The sequence below is a fragment of the Lycorma delicatula genome, chromosome 13, assembly GCF_047948215.1.
Source record: "Lycorma delicatula isolate Av1 chromosome 13, ASM4794821v1, whole genome shotgun sequence".
Lineage (NCBI taxonomy): Eukaryota > Metazoa > Arthropoda > Insecta > Hemiptera > Fulgoridae > Lycorma > Lycorma delicatula.
The window spans coordinates 3,449,436-3,472,672 of NC_134467.1; the positions used below are offsets into that span (position 1 = coordinate 3,449,436).

General features: G+C 32.9%; 1 protein-coding gene across 3 annotated transcripts in view; it reads right to left on the bottom strand.

Annotated features, from left to right (window-relative positions):
• The window catches only part of LOC142333690 (uncharacterized), a 492,609-nt gene that overhangs the window by 206,539 nt on the left and 262,833 nt on the right, over positions 1-23,237 (bottom strand). For all 3 annotated transcript variants that reach the window (XM_075381116.1, XM_075381117.1, XM_075381115.1), the window contains exon 3: positions 12,598-12,695. In XM_075381116.1, coding sequence (XP_075237231.1) covers positions 12,598-12,695 — 98 coding nt within the window. The remainder of the gene's footprint in view (positions 1-12,597; positions 12,696-23,237) is intronic.

Here is a 23,237-nt window from a genome sequence, read left to right on the forward strand (position 1 = left end):
ATCGATCACAACCAAATTTTTACTCATCTTTCTTGGCATAACCGACGAGGTTTTTAGATATATTTCATCTCGTACATATATATATATTTTAGATGAAATATATATATTATAGTTAATTAGAAAGTATATATATATATATTCTTTTTTGTCGACGTGAAATATATCTAAAAACTTTCTCAGTTAAGCCAAGAAAGATGGGTAAAAATTTTGTTGCGATTGATCGAGTAGTTTTTTTGTTTATCCGGAACAAACAAAAACCCTTTTCCTCTTTACATAACGGTATAGATATAGATTAAATGTCTTTAAACATGGTGTACAGTTTCATTTGTGACACCTATATTAGGACTTCTTCACTATACTATCATCACAATCTAGTTGGTCTCTTTAAAAAGATTCAGCCGCAAATTTCATTCCTTTTATACTTTAAACGTGATAATTTCGAATTATATCGACTCACCGTAACTTTCAACACAATTTTTTGTATTGTTTTTCATATCGTCCACGTCGATTAAAATACAATATTACTCGCCGAATTTAGAAAAGTCAGCTGACGTGCAGTTCGGGTATGGATTGCTGGTCCGTCGACTGGCCCCTTGCTACTTATTACCTGTTGTGTAAGGTAAATTAACAACCTGCCGTTTACCATTAACAATATTAACACTACTTCAGATACCCGACGTAGAAATTCAGGACATTTTGTATGTCATACAGAATATTTGGTAAGTAATAACTAGTTTTTTAGGGCGATTTAAAAAAAAATTATAAAAGTTTGTTTTTGTAACTTGTCTTTATAAAGTAAACTTTTCAATAATATTCCACAATATTAAAGGTTGTAAAAGATTTTCCAAAAAATAAATAGTATGGAAGATAGGAGAGATTGATATTTGACCCTTCCCCTCCAACAGTAGGCTATAATAATTTAATGACTTTAAAATTAATTGTCTGTCTAAAACGTCACGATAAAAATTAATAATTATTAGCAACGGCATGTAAATTAATTATAATTTTGACAACGCTAATTAAAAAAAAAAAAAAATATTAATAATAATAAATATAAAATAGTTTTTAAAAATTTACTCTTATATAAAAGACCACCGGTCTTTTAAATATATTTTATCGTGAAAAATAGACCTATCATTTTATTATATAATAAATTATTATTAGATACATTAAGCGGCTTTATAATTCATGAAATGTTTTTAAAAATAGAAAAAGAAAATGGAATAACATAATTAATTTAAAATAAAAAAATAGGACCTGAAAAGAACGAAGTTAGCGATGGAATAAAAGAGGAGAGGGTGAAGTCAGGTTAGGAAAATTTAAAAAAATACGGTAAAAAGAAAGCAAAACAAATCCGTTCAACCAACCAATTGTGTTGCTTTATAGTTGACTGTACATTACGCGCAGTAATGAGTATTCTACGCCAGTGTTTCTAAAGCGAAATAAAACAAAAAGTAATCAACGATAGTCGATTCATTATACTTTTTTACTCTTTCTTGCCTATATATAAATTTACCTTTGTTTTCCTCAAATTCTACTTCGAATCATAAACACTTACCGTTAATCTATTTCGTTGATTTTTAATTATATTTTAACTCTATAACAAAATAATCTGCAAGTTAATTTCTAGTTATTTTTTGCGTACATATATGTCGTCTATCCTAGGAAAAAGAAATCAGGACGGATCATTACGGTTAGAAATTTCCTTGGCCATCCAAACCTCGAAACGTATGAACCGCAGCAAATACTTTACTGTGAACCTCTATAATTTCACAAGGTAAAATATTTGAGGCTATTATTTACTAGTAAAATCCTTAAACAAACGGAAAATAACCCTTACTTAACTTACGCTAACCCGATTTTGTTTCCCTTTGCGCGCTGGAAGTAAACGTCTAAAGTCGATATAAATAAACATTCCGTTCGGTTAACGGTGAACTGTGTCCTTTAGTAGGGGTTTGTAGACGCAATGAGGGTCCGGAGTACGATATATTCCACTGACGAACTTACGAAGCGGTTTAAAGTAGTTTTCCGAGACGGTAAACGAGAAAAAGCGACAATGTGCATTACGCGATCGAATGTGACTAGCAGCTAAGGGCTGCTTTTGTCGAAAAAGGACTAGTCTTTATAGAGTATCAGTCTTGTAAGATCCGAGGCATTTGGAGAGTAATCCGGTGCTTCAAGAGTTCAGGCCTTGAGCGTGCGGCGAAAAATTTAAAAAAGAAAGAGTTTTGTTCTTTACGAACAAAAGAAAGTCACTGTATGAAGGATTGCTCGATTAAAAGGCAGTAGAGACGCCTACTTGTGTAAATTGTGTTCGGCTCCACACATACTCGGTCAGATGAGTGTTCCGCATTGCCGATCAGTAGAATTGATATTTAGATTACAGACGGTCCCGTAGGCCATTGATTAGGGGTTCGTTTGAGAGCCGTTCGTCTCGTTTAAGCCTAGGGTAACTCTGTTTAGGGTAGGGCGTCTCGCAGTCTAGATGAAATATTAAATAGAAAATTGAAAATTGTATGCGGGGCGCACGGTAAGGCGATTGACAGGACGAACACAAAACCAGTAGTGATGGCGAATTACGTTGATAAATACGACCGTGTCGGTATTTGTGTACCGACTTAAGGAGCGCCGCCCGAAGAAGCCGTAGGCTTCCGCTGAGGGAGGAAAACTAAGCCCGGCAAGTGCTGCAAAAAAAGTACACAAAAAGTACGAGGGCATTTTGAGAACTGCAGGTAAAGCCGTTCGGGGCACGGATCTGCAGGGGTGGCGGACTACCGTAATAGCCCAAGGTGGGAGTTTCAGAAAACATTTTTAAATTAAGATGTGTCCTTCATTTCGCAGAAACGGATTAGTAAAAATCCTTCTATAATTAAAGTATCGATAACGCATTTAATTTTAAAAAAAACGTTTAAAAACTGTATACAACCGAGATGCGTTTTTAACGTGTGCCGTTGTAAATTTGCGGCCTATATAAGCGATGTTAACAGATGGCGCTTGCGTAGCTCAGTTATTTCAATCAATAGTCAGGTGTTAGCATCAATAATTAGTCATTTTGTGAATTCTGTGGTTAAAATTCACCGATAAATTTATAACGTTTACGGGTCGAATATGAGTAACGCTAAAGTTAGACGGTGGTGCTGTTCATTTCGAGAAGGGCGAACCAACGTTTGGAGCGGCCGGTCGTCTGTTACATAGGAAACTATGATTGAAAAAATTACGAAAATTTTTCAAAAAACCGGCGGGTAATCGGGTCACAATCGCCTTTGTTGTTTCACGAGCTTTGATTTTACGAAGTTTTACCCGAAAAAGTGGACAATAAAAATTATATGCGAGAAGGGTGCCGATATATTAACCGACAGACATAAGGAAATGTCTTATTACAGCTTGTGAATTTTTGCTGCGTTATGAAAATGAAAGTGATGAATTTTTACTCGACATGAAGCTGTATTTCTTATTCGAACGTCGAGTCAAACTAGCAGTCGATTCTATGGTTGTATTCGTCAGTTTCTAGACCGATGAATATCAAAGACGTTTGATAAAGAAGCTTATGGCTACTGGTTTTTTTTTTTGAGACAAAAAGGGTGTCTTGCTTGTTGAATTTAGCGATCGGGAAAGTAGTGTGAATGTTGATACGAATTGGTAAACGTTAAATAATGTTAGACAAATTATAAAAAAAATAACAGCGTGGTATGCTATCCCGCGGCATTTTATTTTTGCACGACGATGCTCGGTCACTCACAGCAAATCAAACGGTTAAGGCGATTGCAAATATTTCATCGGAAAATCTTTACAGCTCTGTCTTAGCTACCTGTGATTATTTTCTTTTTCTTCATTTAAAGAAATGACTTGCATCACAAAGGTTTGACGATGACGGCGAATTAAAGAACGGCGTGATTGCGTGGTTTAAGTTACTGCCGGCGAATTTCCTGAAGAAGAAATTAAGAAATTACCGAAACTTCTATGAAAAATTATTTGAAGTTAGGGCAGTTGTAGAAGATTCCTAAATGAATGTAATTTTTATGCCCGAGTAAAGTTTGTTCACATTTTTCAGTTTTGCATTTTTTCAAAACGGACCTTACTTTAAAAACACACCTCGTATATACAGGGTCATTCACGGGAACCGAATGTTTTTAAAATAATCATAAAAAGTTGAATATTTACTTTAAAAAAGTTTTATTGCTACTGAAACACTTGTTAAATCAAAGCATTTGTTACTTACTCGTGAACGAAAAATTATGTCCGGCAAGCGATGTCCATTTTGGGCAATGCATTGTTGTAGCATTTCACGGTAACCGGCCTCAATTCTTTGCAGCATGTCTACATCGATCTGGGTGACGCGATGACGAATTGCGATCTTCAAGTCCTCCAATGTACGCGGTTTATTGCCGTACACATGCGATTTCAGAAACCCCCGCAGAAAAAAAATCACAACTACTCAAGTCGGGGGACCGAGGGGGCCAAGGAATGTCGCCGAATCTGGGAACGATCCGTCCCGGAAACAAGTTACGGAGAAGAGCCGTCGTTGCCCTCGCTGTGTGCGTTGTAACTCCATCCTGCTGGAATAACAATTTTGAAAATCTATTCCCCGGTTTCGTAACTCAGGGATGAAAAACGTATTCAACATCGCAATGTAAAGATGAGCTGTTACAGTTACGGCAGCGTCATTTTCTTCAAAAAAATATGGTCCGATAACACCGACCTTTTCTATTGCACACCAAACAGTCACCTTTTGGCTATGAAGTGGTCTCTCGTGAAGCCGATGCGGGTTTCTTTCTGCCCGATACCGGCAATTCTGTTTGTTGACGAAGCCATTCAGATGAAAACGGGCTTCGTCACTCATTAACGGTAACAAATTTTCATTTTCTTCAAAAGCGGTAAGCATTTGTCGACAAAATTGTAATCGCTGCGTGAAATCTTGCTCGTTTAATCTTGTAAAGATGGAAATGCAGGTCTGTATGCAGAATTCGTTTTACTGTACTTGTGCTCATTTGAAGCGCTGCTGAATGCCTCTGAAGAGAGCGGCGTGGGCTTCTGACAACGGCTTCCCTTACTCGTTCGATGTTACTCGTTCGAGTGCTAACGGTTCGTCGGGGACCCGGTGATTTTTTCTTCAATATTGAACCGCTTGTTCGAAGGTTGTTTACCCGTCGCGATATTGTGTTACGAGAAGGGACGCTTGCATTACGATGGATATTAAACTGACGGCGGAAATCTCGTTGAACAGCAGTTACGGATTCGTCATTTCGCACACGTATAGACGTTGGTCTAGCGTCCTCTGCTCCATTTCAACGACTAAAATGTAAATGCTACGAACAAAGGAAACGTTAGACACCAGCCACGTGCCCCTCCCACCACGAACGCCCGAATACAACCCACTTCAAAAACATCCGGTTCCCGTGAATGATCCTGTATAAAATATTATGTAAAATAATTGATATAATTAAAAAATTAATTACTTAATTAAAATACGATTTTTAATTTGTTTACGAGCGCTCGATGTATCAAATCGGATCGGATCTTAGAGAAACTTCAGTAAAGCCTTTCTGCTTGTTGTTCGTATTATCAGCGTATTATTTTCAATAAGGTACACATACACACACACACACACACACACACACACACACACACACACACACACACACACACACACACAAATACTAATTATTAATGACTAACGTAAAATAATAATTTAAAAAATATATATTATTACGATAGGTTTAAGTGGTATTTCAAATTTTAATATATACGAAGTGTATCACAAGTTCCCTTGAGTCTTTCATATCCTATTTTACTCGTGAAAATAATCGTAAATAACATATATAAATATATTGGTAAAACGCTTCGTTTGCTAGTTACGACTAGTGAAAAATATTTCGCTCGGATTTCAGCTACACCGGTAAAATGAAGTCGTACTGAAATTTTTAGGACGCTAATTAAGAGATGGAATTAGTGATTTTTGATGGCTTTTGACCTGAAAAATCGAATAAAATAGGACCTAGAACCGTACCTGCAGTAGTTTTTGAGCATTCTGGGGTGAAAACCAATAATTTGGGGTAAAAAACCCCAAATTATTTTTATGTTTGACGTACAGTAACTGCGTTAAATGGGTAATAACCACATAAAACATATAACTTATATATAATAAACTTATAAGCAGTCAAGTTATACAGAATTTAATTCTGAATAACATGGTTCAAGATAAATTGAATAAAACAACGATTGTTTTATTCATAAAACTTTTAAGATAGTTTTGTTGGATAAAACTCTTAAGCATAACTTGTAGAGAATTTGTGAACAAAACAGTGTACGATAAGTTGAATAAAACTAAGAAAAGTTAGAAAAATTCGAGTCTTATTTAGACACAGTTTACAGAAATAGTTACTTCTTTTGTCAGTTAATAATGACAATTGAATCATTGTTATTTTTTGTTTTTTTTTTTAATAAAAGAAATAAAAAAAACTGGTTTCTTAGTTCTGATATAAATTCATTTTATACTGATATATAAATGTGTGTGTGTGTGTAATTTAAGAAATATATTTATAACACCACACAAAGTGTCTAATGAAAATGCGGAAAGAACAGTTCCGTAAGGGAAAATAAAAAAAACCCCTTGATTTTTGTACCAAGTGAAAATAAAGCCGTACTGTAATTCTTGAAACTTAAACTAAAAGGTAAAATTTTTTGGTTTTTCCCCTGAAAAACTGAATGAAATCTTTAATTGATAGACTGCATCTCCAGCAATTTTTGAGAAATTAAATAAATTTGTTTAAAAAATGAATTTTCAATTCTTATTACTTTTAACATAACACAATGGAAATATTTTTATTTAATTACCTTCTTGTACGATGTAAAGGAAATATTGCGATCACGAAGAATTTCGGTTTTCAGATTTCAACGGAAATATCCATTTTACCATCCCTGAATCCATTTTTGACTGGTTCGGCGTGACTTCTGTACAAATGTATGAATCTAACATAACTCAAAAACGATTAGCCGTAGGATGTTGAAATTTTGAAATTAGAATTTCTGTAACATCTAGTCGAGCAGAGTCCCCCTTTTGATTGCAATCGACTGGAGCAAAAGTTTCCAAATCCAAATTATTTTAGACTTTTTCTTAACTGCAGTAATAAACCATCATCGAGAGATTTCAACGATATATCGCGTAAGCGGTACTTATTTTCATCGGTTCCAGAGTTATAGCCTAATGAAATTTTAATTAATGAAATATTTGGATCTTATAAGGGGAAGGCACATCATCTCCTTTTCTTTTTTTTAAATATATCGGTCTATTATCGCATTAACCTGTGATTGTAAAAACGTTTTAAAATAAATAATAATTCAATAATAACAAAAAAAATAAATAAAGATTATCAAAAGTTATTAATGAAATAAATTTTCATGTAGTTTTAAAAATGCGTATATGTAATTTAATATGCGTAGAAGGAATCTGATGTGGCATCCACATCGGATTATTTTTATTTACTTCTTATATAAATAATTTTGCTTGTAATATTTTAAATCGTCGAAATGACTATTTCACTATAACGCGTTTTATGCATTTAAAATCTTAGAATCTTCTTCACGTTTAGTTAATGTTACTTAGATTTTCTCATAATTAAATTCTCTATAAAATTTATTGGAAGATTTTATTTGTTGATTTGTTGCTAAATTCATCGTTATTTAGGATAAAACCTCAATTTTACATATTACAAGAAAACGTAACTGTTTATACGAATAGTTACCATTAAATAGCCGATTTATATCTTTACCGATAAATTTGAAGCTTAACTAATCGTTTCACAATATATAGTAAAAATATAAGGTAAATTTATTTTGCTTTCCTTTTTTTTAACCTATGAAATTATTTCGATTTATTTTAAATAATTTTCTGTTATCGTAAAAATTTTTAAGCAAGTAATTATTTCAATCGGCCTTTTAATTTTTAAAGGTCAGTTTTTCTTCACCTCTCGCAGCAACTATTTATTACTTATTTTATACACTAAAACCTTGAAATGCGTTTTATTTATCTATTTTTATTAATTAATTTTGCAATATTGAAACGATTTTTATTTCTGACGCTTTTCGGTCAGTATTAGTTATAATAAAAGTTAAATTTCTTAAAGTCTTCTTCCAGTTCGGTCGATGTTAGTTATTCGCATAAATTTTCTTCAAATTTTATTACGAATTTTTTATGGTCGCTGGCAATTCAATAGTTTATCGTACGTGAAAGCTAAAAAATTACGTTTTACAATAATTTTCTTAAAAAAATTGTTGCAGATATTGTTCTGGCCTCCGTTTTAGTCAATTTTTCAGGTCAATAACAATATAAACCGATCAAATTTACCTCTTAATTTAAGTTTCATGAACATCAGTACGTGTTCGTTTATCCCACGGATAAACAGAAATCATAAGCTATGACTCGAAAATGAAAGCGTTTTCGGATTTTTATTTTTTATTTTTACTTGTAGAAAATGTTCTGAAATTTTTTCAATTTCTTTGAAAGATTCAGAATATATTCCATTTAAAAGTATTATTTAAATTCGATTTTTTTTATAATCGAACTTTTTATTTATGTTTTTAATAATTAAGTTTGTGTTTTTAGTATTTTCCGGTATTTAAGTATTTCTTGTTTCGATTTAAATTAGAATAAAGTATGTTGTCGAGAAAGCGATCTAAATTCTCTACAAATTTTGTTTTAAAATCTGTTTACTGGTAACTTAATTAGGTTATTATACGTCAAACCTAAAAATATTACGCTTGGCGACGCAAATGTAATTTTCTTAAAATATTACTAATTATACAATTCTCGGACCTATTTCTTTCAATTTTTCAGGTCAAAATTGTTATGAAATCGTCAAATTTAGCCTTTAAGTTTCAAGAATTCCATTGTCTTCGAACAGAGATCAGAACGGAAGTTTTCACAGCTATAAAAAGAAAAATAAGCGTTATCGGACCCTTGTTTATATGGATTTTTTCTTTATTACTTTCTGACTATTATAATTATACTAAAGGGAAAGAATAGTAATACATTTTTAAAAAAATAATTTTTTTTAACTGTTGCTATATTTTAGAAAAAATCATTTTTCATCAAAAAAAGACGCTAACTTTTTATATCGGTATTAAAAAAAGAAATGTTTTTGAAGTTATCCCTAGGCCCAAAATAACCGTTTTTAGAAATGAATTTAATAATTCCACAAACCAATTTTCTTCACACTCGGTATTTTTACATGAACTTTTTGCCAAAACTCGAAAAAGTGTTTTGGGTAAAATTAAATTAAAAATTTCTACCGAGGCGGTTTAAAAAATATTCTTGTAAAAGTTGAAGCTGTTTTAATATTCACCTCCCTCCAAAAAAATTACTTAATTTTTTCTTTTTTGGAATTTTCTTTCTTCAGAACAGGAGTTAAACTTTTTTAAATGAATATCTACATCAGTGGGCCATTAATGAAAAAAATTTTCCCCCGTTCCATTGCTAGTCTGTCGCAACGAAAAATTGTTTTTTATAAAAGTTAAATTTTTTGAAGGTTTAAGAGTCCATTAGTACCTGTCGTGTTCAAATGTGAAAATATTGATATTTCATTATCCCAAAATGTCTAGTATATTAAAAAAACAATCGGCAATAACTTTTACCCTCTTCTTAAAAAAATCACATTCGAATTTATTTAAAATTATGGCTTATCTTTCATTTTTTCAATATTTTTGAACATCTTTTTAAAATATAGTATTGCCACTTCGGGGCTAACATTTTTTAAATTGATTTTATTCGTTTACTTCCTCTGGAATAAGGAACCCACATAATTTTTTCTTGCAATTCTTAATTATCATTGCCTAAAACTTATTTCTGTAAGCATAAAAGGCAGAAAAAAGCCTCCTTTTAACGCAGGGAACCCCAATAAAAAAAAAAAAAAATTGGAAGGATTTCGATATTATTAACACTAATTTAACGGAAAAATTAAGTCATTAAAATAGTCCCCTTGATTTTGGGGTTCCCAATTTCAGAAAAATCCATTTTTTGTTTTTTTAGTTTTAATTTATCTAATACTGATTTTAAAATACTTGAGAGTCATGAAAATAGTTTTCTGAATTTGGAAGCTTCCCCAAACCCCCCTTTTTTAATATTATTAAATAAAAATACAAATCAAAAAATATTACTAGTTTTCCAATTTACTAACACTTAAAGGAAATTTTTCAAAAATTGTTTTACTTTTTATTCAGTTTTATAAGATGATGTCTAATTTGTTAAATTAAAAAATCTATATAGATAAAAAATTTCTTTGTGACATGAGTTATCTAATTCTTTCACAATAAGACGATACTTCATTAAAATGAACGATTGAATTGCCAATAATTTTAGGCGTAGACGGAAAATATTTGCAACGGTATAAGTGTTGCACAATGATCGGACCGGCGTTGCCGGTATAACTTTTACAATCTTTGTCAGATTTTTTTTTATACGTTTAGAACGTTCTAAAATTCCTATATATAAATATAATTTCATATCAAAACGAGCCGATTTTTGTTTTCTTGATTGCAAATTAAATAAAAGTAGAAATTTAATCATATATAATAAAATTGCAGTAGGGGGAGTTGTTAAGTCATTAATCTTAGAAAATCTGGACAACATAAAACAGAGATATCCTCTTACAATATTACACATCCAACGGACATAATAACAGAAACACCGGCCATAATTATCCATCCGTTATTCCGTTTATTCTTAATTATATTTCAGCGTCAAAATAATAATAATAAGTCAAAACATATATACCAGCAAGCTTTCACGTTTCATATAATTATGTTCTTTCACGTCGCGAAGTTTATAAGATATATATATATATATATATATGGGACGTAAAATAAAGTCCTGGCTAAAATAAGCTAAGCTATATTTTCATAAGACAGTGACAAATGATTTCAAATGGATTTATTTATTACTTTTATTATTATTATTATAAAGTTATTGTATAAAATTACATTAAACGTCACCTGTCTTAAATGACTGAGTTAATCATTAACGGAGAGAACTATTTCACAAATAATAATAATGATAAATTATGATTAACGGTGTCAAGAAAATAATAGAGTTGCAAAAGGTGCTATCTTTTTTTTTTCATTTAAATCTGCTGAAAAACTGAACACACGCGCACACACAGAGAGAGAGAGAGAGAGATAGAGAGAGAGTGATTCGCGAAGAATGAAACAAACTTTCAGGATATGTTCAACTGGTGAAAATAAAGATGAAAGTTCATATAAACATATTCTCGGTAACATTACGTTAGCGAAAGATTTCGTCCAATTTTTTCACTTCAGTAAAATTAAGCCGCATTGTAATTCTTGAGATCCAAATTAAGCGGTAAATTAGTGGCGTTATATGAAATCTGATCTGAAAATATAAAAATAATATATCCCAGAATATATTTAGTAGTTCTCAAAAAATCTAGGTCAATAGATCGGGGGGAAAGACAATAGATCGGGGTTGAAAAAAATACTATTATGTTTGGTTTAAAATAACTTTAAAAGGAACTAAAGTAACTCTGAAGAGCCGAGCTGTGCGGGTCCTTCCACTTGGGGGCGAAGCGGCTTGAAAAGCGCTTCCTCCCGTCTGCATGCTCGATACTGATTCTAGCTATGTCGTGGAGCTTACGAGCAGCGTCACGGTCATCTTCTGGGAATCGCCGAAGGCCGGCCTGAAGGACGTTACTGTCACCTGGGCCTTGTCGCCAAGAGTCTTCAAGCCCATCAAAAGACGTTTTCTCGCCGTATCTCAGGCAGTCTGGAGATATTTACCAAAATACAGGCCGACACATGCATACATACATGCGTATAAATGTAAATTCTTCCCGAGTTTTATTTGGGTTTTTATTACGTTTTTCAATTAGAGGAGGTCTTAAAATATCAATGTTTTCAAAAATCCCTCCCAAATTTTTATCGTTCGCTTTGTTTTATAGCTGCTGCGCAGCTACAAGTTTTTAACTGTTATCGAGAAAGCGATAATTGTACTTCTACGGAAATCACAGTGAACGTGATTTTAAAAGACAATTTCAAAAATTGTTTAGAAATTAAATAACACATAAAAATGTATTCTTTTATTAATTTTGTTGTGTAAATTATACGAACGAGTTATCGTGATATGTTAAAATTATCCTATTACGAAAAAGAACCAAAGGGATATACTTTTGCGGAATTTGCTATTAAATCTTACGACTTTTATTGAAATAAACTAAAAGTTTAAAAAATAACGACAAAAAAAAGAAGAAGGATTATCGTATAAAAGACAATTATTTTTTCAATCAAGCGTATCTATAAGTGTTTAAAAAGAAACATTTTCTTTGGTCACAAATACCTTGTCGTCTGAAATGTATTACAAATGAAGAAAAACAGATGTAATATTTCCCATTAGGTATTTCAAACCGTCTGAGTCTAAACCGGTTAGATTCCTTCACGCGTATATTTTAAATCTAATGCGAAGTCAATCCGCAATGAGGATTATAGATTAGCATAAATTAATTTAATCGATTATAAATTAACCCTCATTCTGTACCTATAATTAAGTAAATATAAAGTACTATTTAATAAAAACCGGTAAAACAAACTCACCACAACACGCCCATCTTCACCCGAACTTTTAACTGTTGCTCCAAACCACTGGTATGATTTCTGATCCATTTGCGAACCGTCAGAAAAGTTATTATTACCTGAAACAAAATAACGTAAATAAATTAAAATCAATTTGTATCGGTAAAATATTAAACTACGCGTAACTCCACGGTCGTATTTAATCTGCTAGTATACGATCAAGAAGCGCCCTACATAAAACGCTATTATATTGCTAATATTGAACGGTATAAGAGTTGGTTTGTCTGGCATTTCTCCCAACACGACCCTCATTCGGTCGCCGTAAAGCATAAGACCGAATGTCCGTACCGCAAACGGCTACCGTTCCTCAAAACAGTTTAGCGAGCAATATCCTAATTAGCTCCTAAAGCTTACCTAACTGCGTGAGCGGAATAAGCGTGGTGCCCTACACCACTCGCTTGTCATATACGACTAAAATAGGTAGGCGCACCTCGTCTACATACGAAAATGACTTGTCAATAAATTAAAATTTATTTCGTCAAGGACAGCAATTCGCTGTCACGCTGTCATGCCGGCGAGTACCTGTCCACCATATTACAGTACGTAGAGCTACATTTGACCGACGGCAGCTATTTCTAGAGGGTAACTTCCTACGGCAACCGGTAGGAGTCTTATATCCCTTAAACTACTGATGCCGGTTGAACAAAGCAACGACATCAAGGACACACGGTCCGACAATACGGCTCTCGCCGCTTGTGAGCGGCCAATTTTCGCCTTGACCACTAAGTTCCAGGATGGCCTGAGTTCTGCCCCCCCCTGCCACAAGAGCGGGCAGTCGAACATCTTGTGTTCTTTTGAATAGACCTCCCCGCAGACGTACAGCTCATCGGCTGCCAGGCGGAAACGAAACAAATATTGGTTCAAATTCGCGTGGTTGGAGAGCGCTTGGACTCCCATCGCCCGTAAAAACGAACTAGAGGCGTAGGGTCCCCCCAAGTCCTGTATAAATCGATACAAGGATAGGTCGTTGTATAGATTTATACTTAGTCGACTAAGAGTAGGCGAATAATATAAGATGTAAAACAAAATCAAATATCGCATTGCGGTTATTTATTATGATTATTATTTTACTAGCTGAGGAGGCGTGCCTTAGGCACACCCTGTAGCCTGAGGGCGGGTTCCCTGGAGGATGTCATCTCGAAATGAGATTATCGGGTGTCCAAAACTGTTTACCTCTAGTGTAAAAATATTTTTTCTTGAACGATGAAAATTGATATGACGAAAGTTAAATTAGAAATTTAACTCTAGAGATTGATACTAACGAATATGGATTTTCCGCTACTGATCGGTACATTCCGGCGCCTAGTTTACGGTTATAATTCATTATTTCATGAAGAACAACAAACGCGTAAATAAATAAAATATATGTAAAAAATGTTTTGAAATATCACTATTAAATTAAACGCACTAAAATATAAAAAATAATTTTAGGACGTTATCTCACAATGGATTTGACAACATGCTTTGACGGTGACATGTAAGATTATGTGAAAGTCATAGCGTCAAATTAAAAATCGGATGTTTTTGGCGATTTTCATATGCGTGATGAATGGATCCCATCATTCAACACGCAAACGAGAAAATTGTCAAAAACATCCAATTTTTAATTTGACGCTATGACTTTAACGGAATCTTACATGTCACCATCAAATTCGTTCTAAGATACTGACCTAAAATTATTTAGTACGTTTAATTTTTTTTTTCTGCTTTTTAGTCTTTATAAGTTTATACTTTACAGCTGCGATAGCGCAAACGTTTGAGCGTATTTAGCGAAAGAACGGATCGGTACGTTTTACGGCGGGCGAGTGAAATAAAAACATAGAGCTAAACTATTTAATCTACGGATAACAGTCGATCCAGTCGATCAAGAGCGTACCCGATGCGTTTAACAGTTAGCGCTTGATCTGCTGATATAAACGCCGTTTGAATCGTTTAAATCGGACGAGTGGTTGATGACATATTACGGTGGAATCCCGTCTCACCTCCTCCCCATTTTCCGAACGGTCCCCTGGGGCGCTTGAAGATATTATCATCCGATGGGTACAACAAGGTGCAGATGGCGTATCGCCGAGGGGGGGGGGGTTGAAAAAATTTGTTAAAGCGCTACGACCGACCGTTTTTGAAATATTGTCGATTTTCGTCCGAAAATACGGTTGCTTAAAAAAAAACTAATTTTCCCAAAACTTCGATATATATTTCGCATATATATCGATATATAATTATACAAGTGTACCCCTTACCGCTACGAGACATTGTACTAACGAATCGGAATTTTCCGCTACTGATCGATACATTCCGGTGCTAACCTAAGGGGGACGCCCACACAGGCACACATACAAATGCCGTTTAGTAGGATAGGATATGTACGATAAAAAAAGAAAAAAATACTATTTTCGGATAGAATATTTGAAAAATCAAGTAATATATTTGATTTAATAAATTTTACCAATCTCCAATTAATTAATCAAAATACTTGCGTATTATGAGTCGAGTACTCGCGTTAAAAAAAATGCAAAAATGTATGATAAAGAGTCACTCTGATCTCCGTGGAGGAGCGATAGCGTTTCGGTCTTTCACCGGAAGTCCCGGGTTCGAATCCCCGATCAGGCATGGATTTTTCATTCGCAACAAAATTCAATTTCCATATGCCACGCGCAAGCTTCAAGCTTATATAGCAATATCATTAAAAAAAATTGTACTAAAACATTGCTATTTCCGGCTTCAAAAGAATTGTATTCTTGCAATTTTAGGAGCGTGGAGAAGAAATTCGGCAAAATGTTTAGCTGAAAGTTTATAAACTACTTAAATGGTATATTTTGTTAAAGATTTTGTTTTTACACCGCCTAAGTAAAAATTCGAAAATAAAAATTTCGCGTATTTTCTCTGACCCTTCGACTAATTTACACGATATTTTAACACGAAAACGAAGCCGTTCTTAAAACTCAAATTAAAGATACTCTGTGGCAAATGAAAAAAAAAAATGATAATGCAAAACTCAATTTTTTTGGCATTGGTTAACAATAACTTTGTTAAATTTCTAGTAAAGATACACAATTTTGTAACAAAAATTACAGAGAATTTAATTTTGACAAACTTATATAACGTTAACTGAAAATTAATAAAACTCAAAGAAATATGATTTTTATTAAAAATAAATCCAAAACGCGGCAGAAAAATACTGTAATATAATTTTTAAACCGAAGCAACAATTATTTCAATATTGTAAAATATGTAGAAACGTTAACCGATTGTTTCTTAAACAAAACATTTCAAAATAAATAAATTTAAACAATGAATTTCAATCGTTTTTAAAAAGCTTTTTTTCATCTTCAGTCGACGATACTACGATGTATTTCCTCCGAACTAAATTTTTTATAATTTTTTATTATCAATTGAAAGAAATTATAGTACGTCCAAAATGAAAAAGGAAGTGTTTTTAGTATCAGTTTTGTGTATTTTGTAATAATTTTCTAAAAAAAATTACTACAAATGTAGTCTTTCGATCTATTTTATTCAATTTTTCAGGTTGAAAAGTTATCAAATGTACCCCTTAATTTTATTTCACGACTGCCCAAGTAGGAGTTCAATGTATTTAGGGTTATGTACTCGTATGTTTGTTCCATGGTAGCTGCTCGGCCGAACCGATTTAGATGTATGACACCGCGTTGGAATCCTTATGTTACCGGGAGTGTCGTACGCTATATATATATATATATATGTAAATAAATTTAGAAAACTTTAAAAAATTATACTATATACAAAATTGTCACCCGTACCCTCTTTAATTATCCTATATTAAAGAGCAATTTTTTTTTTGACAGTCGCAAACAATATCGATCGGCTGATATTCAATATTTGGCTTCTATTCAGAATATCTACTAGTTACATTAAAAGATATATATATTTTTTTTTTAAATGGATCCGCTAGGTGACGCTGGGGTCAAGGTATTTCGGAAAATTGTATTTACGGTCCGATTTGGCTCATATTCAGAATATTTATTAGTTACGTGAAAAGAAATATTTTTGCGAAGAAGGAAAAGATGGGATGGGGTGAAATTGGAAGAATGAAAGAGGGAAAAAAGAAAAGGTTAAATTTTGTAATGTTGAGTTTTTTATGTTTTATCAAACTTTCATTTGTGCCCGTTTAATATATATATATATATATATATACACACTTAAGTCTAGCAATAGCAAAGCATTGCCAGGTCAGCTAGTTATTAATAAATCAATATATTTAAAAAAAAGTTTAAAAAAAATATATGAAGTCGGATTTGAACCGATGTACTTTTCCCTTGTACGAGGCAAATATTTCAGTAATTAAACTTTTATTTGGCTGTAACTCTGGAATGATGAAAATAAGTACCGCTTGTGATATATCGTTGAAAAAGGGTTATTACAGCAGTTAAAAAAAAAAGTAAAAAATCCAATTTTTTTGGATTTTGGGCCTTTTTGGACACTTTTGGTCCGGTCGATTGCAATCAAAAGAGGAGGATTACAAGTACATGTTACAACAGTCCTAAAACCAAAAATGTCAACATTCTACGGCTAATCGTTTTTGAGTTATGCGAAATAAATACGTACGTACACACGTCACGCCGAAACTAGTTAAAATGGATTCGGGGATGGTCAAAATGGATATTTCCTTTGAAATCTGAAAACCGAAATCGTTCGTGTTCACAATATTTCCTTTACTTCGTACAAGGAATTAAAAGCCATGCGTTTGACATCGACCGTCCTTACGTTTGGTAACAAGGTAAGACGCTTTTTCATTACTCCTTTTTAAATCTCCCTCGATCTTCGCCCTTAACGTACAAGTATAAGACGGCGAGAGATTTAAGTGTAATCGTGTACACGCTCGCGTTCACACATATAATTTATCGATTACTCGTTCGACATAATAATTTTTTATGAACCTACACTCGATAATTTAAATATCGATATTATCCTAATTCATCCTTTTGTTTTAACAGCGTGAATTATTTCTTTACTTTTTTCTCTCTTATTTATTAGCGTAGAAAATTACACTCATTTAAATGATAGTAATACAATGTATATAAAATAAAAACATATATTTTTGAATTGAAGTTCAAAAAAATAAAAAATAAAAAAGGAAAGAGGTACATATCTATGTACTTTAAATAACAGATATAAAAGTAAATAAATTATCATTAAAGCGGTTTTGTTTTTTCAATTTTTTTTTCGGTTTGTTTTGTAATGTAAAAAAAAAGCTAATAAATGTTACAAACGTTTTTTTCTGTATACGAAATACATCATACAGTAGATATAATGCATCGGTATTTATGCGACCACCCAGTACCATTTTGCATTGTCTTTCGTTTAAAGAAGAAATACAAAAATAAAAAAATAAACAAAACAGCCCCTACAAAAAGGAAAAGAAAGGGCATTTTCATTTTTCTTCTTTTGTATTTAAATTTTTTTTTTATAACTGTTCAATGTGTGTGCGCGTCCGTGCGTGTTTTGTTTATATATTTCACCTTTAAAATTAATAATAATAATAATATTAACTAACGTACGTATAAATTGACAAATACCGTATTATAATAGAAAATAAATGCAAAATACAACGAAAAGAGTTTTTTTCTCGTCGTTATGAAATATTCATTTTTCCCTATCTTCTATTCATTACTTCTTTTTATTACCGATTTCTTTTTATACCGTAATTTATCGGTAAATGCTTTTATATAACCCAATTTATCTTCTTCATGCTCATTAATTTTCTTTATTAAAAATAAAATTATACGCACATATTTTACTGTCCGATATGACTTTACGTAACGAGGGATAACATTTTGGAATACATTTCAGACCTTCGTACATACAAACGATTATAAAATTTTATAATTTTAAATTATTTCAGAAAGAATTTGCTTAATTTATATAAGAAAAATATACATATAAAGATTTTAATAATTATTTGAACTCGCCGACAAATTATTATTAATCTGATATAATATTTATTATTATATCAGATTAACCGGTTAATAAAGTTGAATAATTTAGGATTTAAACTTAAATTCCAGAAATAAATTTTATTCAGAAGTAGAACTACGGGGGTGCAGGAAAAAATATCAGATGTAGTATCTTTTAACTTTGACTTACGATAACGAATAACTCTCTTAGAGTTATTCCCGATAATCGTGTAATGCGAGCGGCTTTCGTCGCGGTACAAGTCAAACCGATAGGAGAGTTCATCCCGCACTTAACCGGCACGTCTAGAACGATTAATGCGACAGTCGCTTCAATTCTGCGGTCTCAAATCGAATAGATCGGTAGGTAGCACAACCGCATAAAAAAGTTCCTTAATAAAAGCCGAAAAAGAAAAAATCACCTGAATCAGATCGGGTGCCGCAAACGAGTTGTATATCGGATCCGTACCGACCGATTCACCGGAACGGAAAAAGTCGTTTAACCGATCCCGTACACGGTTATGAAAGTGAGTCTTGTTACCAAATAAATCGATCCGTCTTACGGTTAAGGAAAGACCAGCATATCCAAATAAGCAACTCCAGTTAGCAAAAAAGTAAACTTGAAATCGGGATATAGTACGGAAAACATCATTTTGGGGAACCCTTTTGATCTGAAAGAGTTCATGGGAATTTTCTGACCCCTAGATACGAAAACTATGCGTGTGTTAACTTTCCCACTAAGATTAATTTTTTTTTTGCATTAGAATGTACAAAGCCGCTCGCTAAGAAATTAAAAGGATTTCGGGTTAGGTTCTACAACGGAAAATGAAGAAAAAATTATTATAAGTATCGATAGGAAAATCTTCGTTTTTTTAATTTATAGCTTGCGCAAATTTTCACCTTAATCTTTGTTCCACAGCTAAAACGAATTTCTTGGAAATTAAATTTTTAATCGTTTTTGATAAAATTATTACAAAACAGCAAAAATTAGCGTGGCAAAACACGTACAATAACTTCGTTCAGTTTCCGGTAAATAATTTTTTTTTAAATAAGATTTATAGAGAATTTAACTTCGAAAAAATTTACGTAAATAGCTAAACATTCATTCGTGTTAAATTAATTTAGTAAGAAAAATAATTTTGTTTAATATAAAAAATTGTTATTTTTATATTTTTCCAATAACAAAAAGATTCTGGCTTTGTATTAAAAATTGCAATAAAATATTTTTCTGCCACGTTTCGGTCTGTCTCGTTTTTTTTTTTAATAGAAATCAAATTTTTTGTTGACGTTACTTGTATAGAATTAAATTCGATGCAAATATTGTGGCGTAATTTTTTTTTCTACCGGTTCAACGAAACTGCGTCAAACCTATAAGAGATTTGTTTTACGACAGCAATTTTTTTACAATAATTTGATTTTTAGTAAAACCGAAACAGACCGAAATCGGAAGAAAAATTTCTTACAATAAATTTGCTGACCCGCAACGCCATTGCTAGATTTGAGTATATTCGTATACAAGATTAAATGAATGCGATTGGAAGTTTCATAAAACATTAAAAAGCTGAACGTTTCGGAATTCAATAAATTTCACTTTATTCTTTTCCCTTTTCACCCGTATACAAGATGTTTTCCCGACGTTTAAATTAATTTTTGATGTAAGCAAATTATATTTTTGACTGAAAGCTAGTTTCGCCTGCGCCGTTCGGCATTTTATATCGCTCCTGCTTTGACCGTCTTTAGTAAGTTTTATACTCAACATAGACAGCCGGTTCAACATCTACTCCCTGGAGACGATCCGCTTCCCTTGGAGTTCTACAAGTAGGTTTTGATTACCGACGAGGCAAATTTCACTCAAGATGGAGTCAACAACTAACGCGATGAGCATACATAAGCGGAAGTAAAGTCTCACAAAACGGGGCGAGGCAATTTTCAACCCCGATTTAGCGTCAATGTACGGTGCGGCTTTCTTCCTCTTTGGACCGTTCGTAATAATACCTGGCCGCTTAAATTTTGAGGTCTGCTTGTAATTTCTACAAAGAATTGCCGCAGCTGCTTGAAGCTGTTCCTCTATCGCTGAGACGCAAAGTATAATTCTAATACGATGGTGCGCCTCCCCGCTTCTCCGGCCGTTTCCGCAAGCTTAAATCGTCATTTCCCTGCGAAATGGATCCGTCGTGGAGTTCCACATTCCTGGGTACCAAGATCACCTGATCTAACATCTATAGATTTTTGCATCTGGAGACGGATGAAAGATATCGTATACAAAAAAATACATTCTCGTAGTAATTAATTGTCCGCATTATAGATGCGGCTTAGCAACATAAAGATAGCCCTGTAGAACCAAAAACAGCAACGAAAGCAGTACAGAAGCGTACCAAGAAACGTACTGAAAATGGCGGTCTAATTTTTTAACGTTTATTATAAACCGGTACGTATAATGCGCTTTGGTCTGGTGTACTGTTTCTAAAGAAAATTCTAATTTTCCAAATTTTTCTTTGTTTTATTGAACTTATCTTACACCGTATATTTCGGAAATAAATTTCTTCAAGTTTTGTATTTATAGGTTTTACGTGTGTATTACCCGTTTAATAGAGTTATTATCAAACATAAAAAACAGGGTTTTACCCCAATTTATGGGTTTTCACCTCACATTTCTGAAAAACTACTGCAGATGCGATTCTGGAACCTATTTTATTCAATTTTTCAGGTAAAAAACCATAAGAAGTCGCTAATTCTATCCTTAATTAACGTCCTAAAAATTTTAATACGACCTCATCGACCTCATTTCAGAGGCGTAGCTGAAATCCGTATAAAATAGATCTTTTACTAGCCGTTACTCGCAACGCAAGTATTTTAGGACACATGTTTATACGAATTTTTCCGTTATTTTCAAGAGTAAAATAGAGACGAAAGTCCCGAAAGAACTTCGTGATACTCTCTAATATACGGGTCGAACAGAGAACCGCCTACTGTTTGTTTGAAACCGGGTAAAAATGGTATAAATGAGACGCTCTGTTTAATTGTTGATGATAAAATTTTACGCAAATCTTGCGCTAAAATAGTAACGAATTGATTATTTTGATCGTAGAATTAATTTATTTTGACAGAAATAGATAATAAAAATATTTTATATAAAGAAATGACGTCCTAGGTAATAAATTCAAAAGAAAAATGTTATTCGTAAAATTTAAACTAATGAACGCAAATTACATACATCAGAAAACAAAAATTATACATCGGAATAAAATGTACGATGTTTTATATTTTAATAATGATATACCACCGACTTTAGTTGATTAAGACATAAAATTGTCTTATAAAATATATTTAAAAATACATAAATAAAACTAACGAGCCTACGGTTGCGCGCGCGTGCACGCGCACGAAGTAAGTAGAAAAGTAGCTAAAATGATTGTGGCAGTCGTAGAATGAGACGAGAAAATAATTTTTATTGTATTACACAGGAGAATTACGATTAAGTAAAACACAGTCGGTAAAATAAAACGGTTGTTTTACGTCATATTATTTAGAAATCATGTTTTTAAAATATTTAATGATACGGTTTAGTAAAAGATATCTTGATAACTTAAAAGGATAAAAAAGAGGATACATAAAGTAAGGATTCTCACAGAAATAAAGACGGGTAAGGAATGAAAGAGATAACGACATGTTCCTAACATTAAAATAATCAGACAGAAAGATCCATTTAGTATTTATATTTCATAACAAACAAAAAAAACCACACACACACACACACACACACAAATAATGCATAATATGAATACGTACAATGGGAACGTTTGTAATTCAGTTACTATAAAATTAAATCAGGAGTTCTTACTGGAGTTCAAACAATGTCTGTTTTCTTATAATAGATTATAATATAAAATGACACATAATAATGGTTTGTGTGTGTGTACAAACGAAATACGCGCGCGCGTGTATTTCGTTTACAATGAACGTTGTGTAGTTTATTTAATAGAAATTGTATACGTGAAGGGATTCTACGAGATGAAATGATTAATAACAGGTTGAAGGGGAGACATAAAACGTGAATAAATACGTGTAACTTCAGTTGTAATGAAACAATTACTGTAATATCCGAATAGTATATCAGCACCGGCTACGTAGTATTACGTATTATTACACGCACTATTATTATTACTAATTAATTATACCGTATACGGTTAGCTTAGAATAAAGAATAAACAAAGTACTCGTTTGTGTGAGCGAGTTCGTCACGATTCCGTCGAGTCAAATCCCGTGAATCGATGCCGATTCACAACGCGGCCGTACCTATAAACAACTCTCTTTTTCTGTTTAGCTTCCCGAACCACCGAAAGGTATTACTTCAGAGGATCATATCTACGAATGTAAATGAAGAGTAGTCTTGTACAGTCTCAGGTCGACCGTTTCTGAGATGTGCGGTTAATTGAAACCCGACAGCCAAAGAACACCGGTATCTATCTACAATGTAGTATTCAAATCCGTATAAAAGCCTTTTTACTAGGATTTGAACCTTAGAACTCTCGACTTCGAAACCGGTTGATTTGCGACGACGAGTTTACCGCTTGATCGACGGTGGGTTTCAATAAACAACACTAGTCACCGTATAATTAGTCATATAATAATCGTGTAATCAAACGTTCATAAATGTTATCTTATTCTCATTAC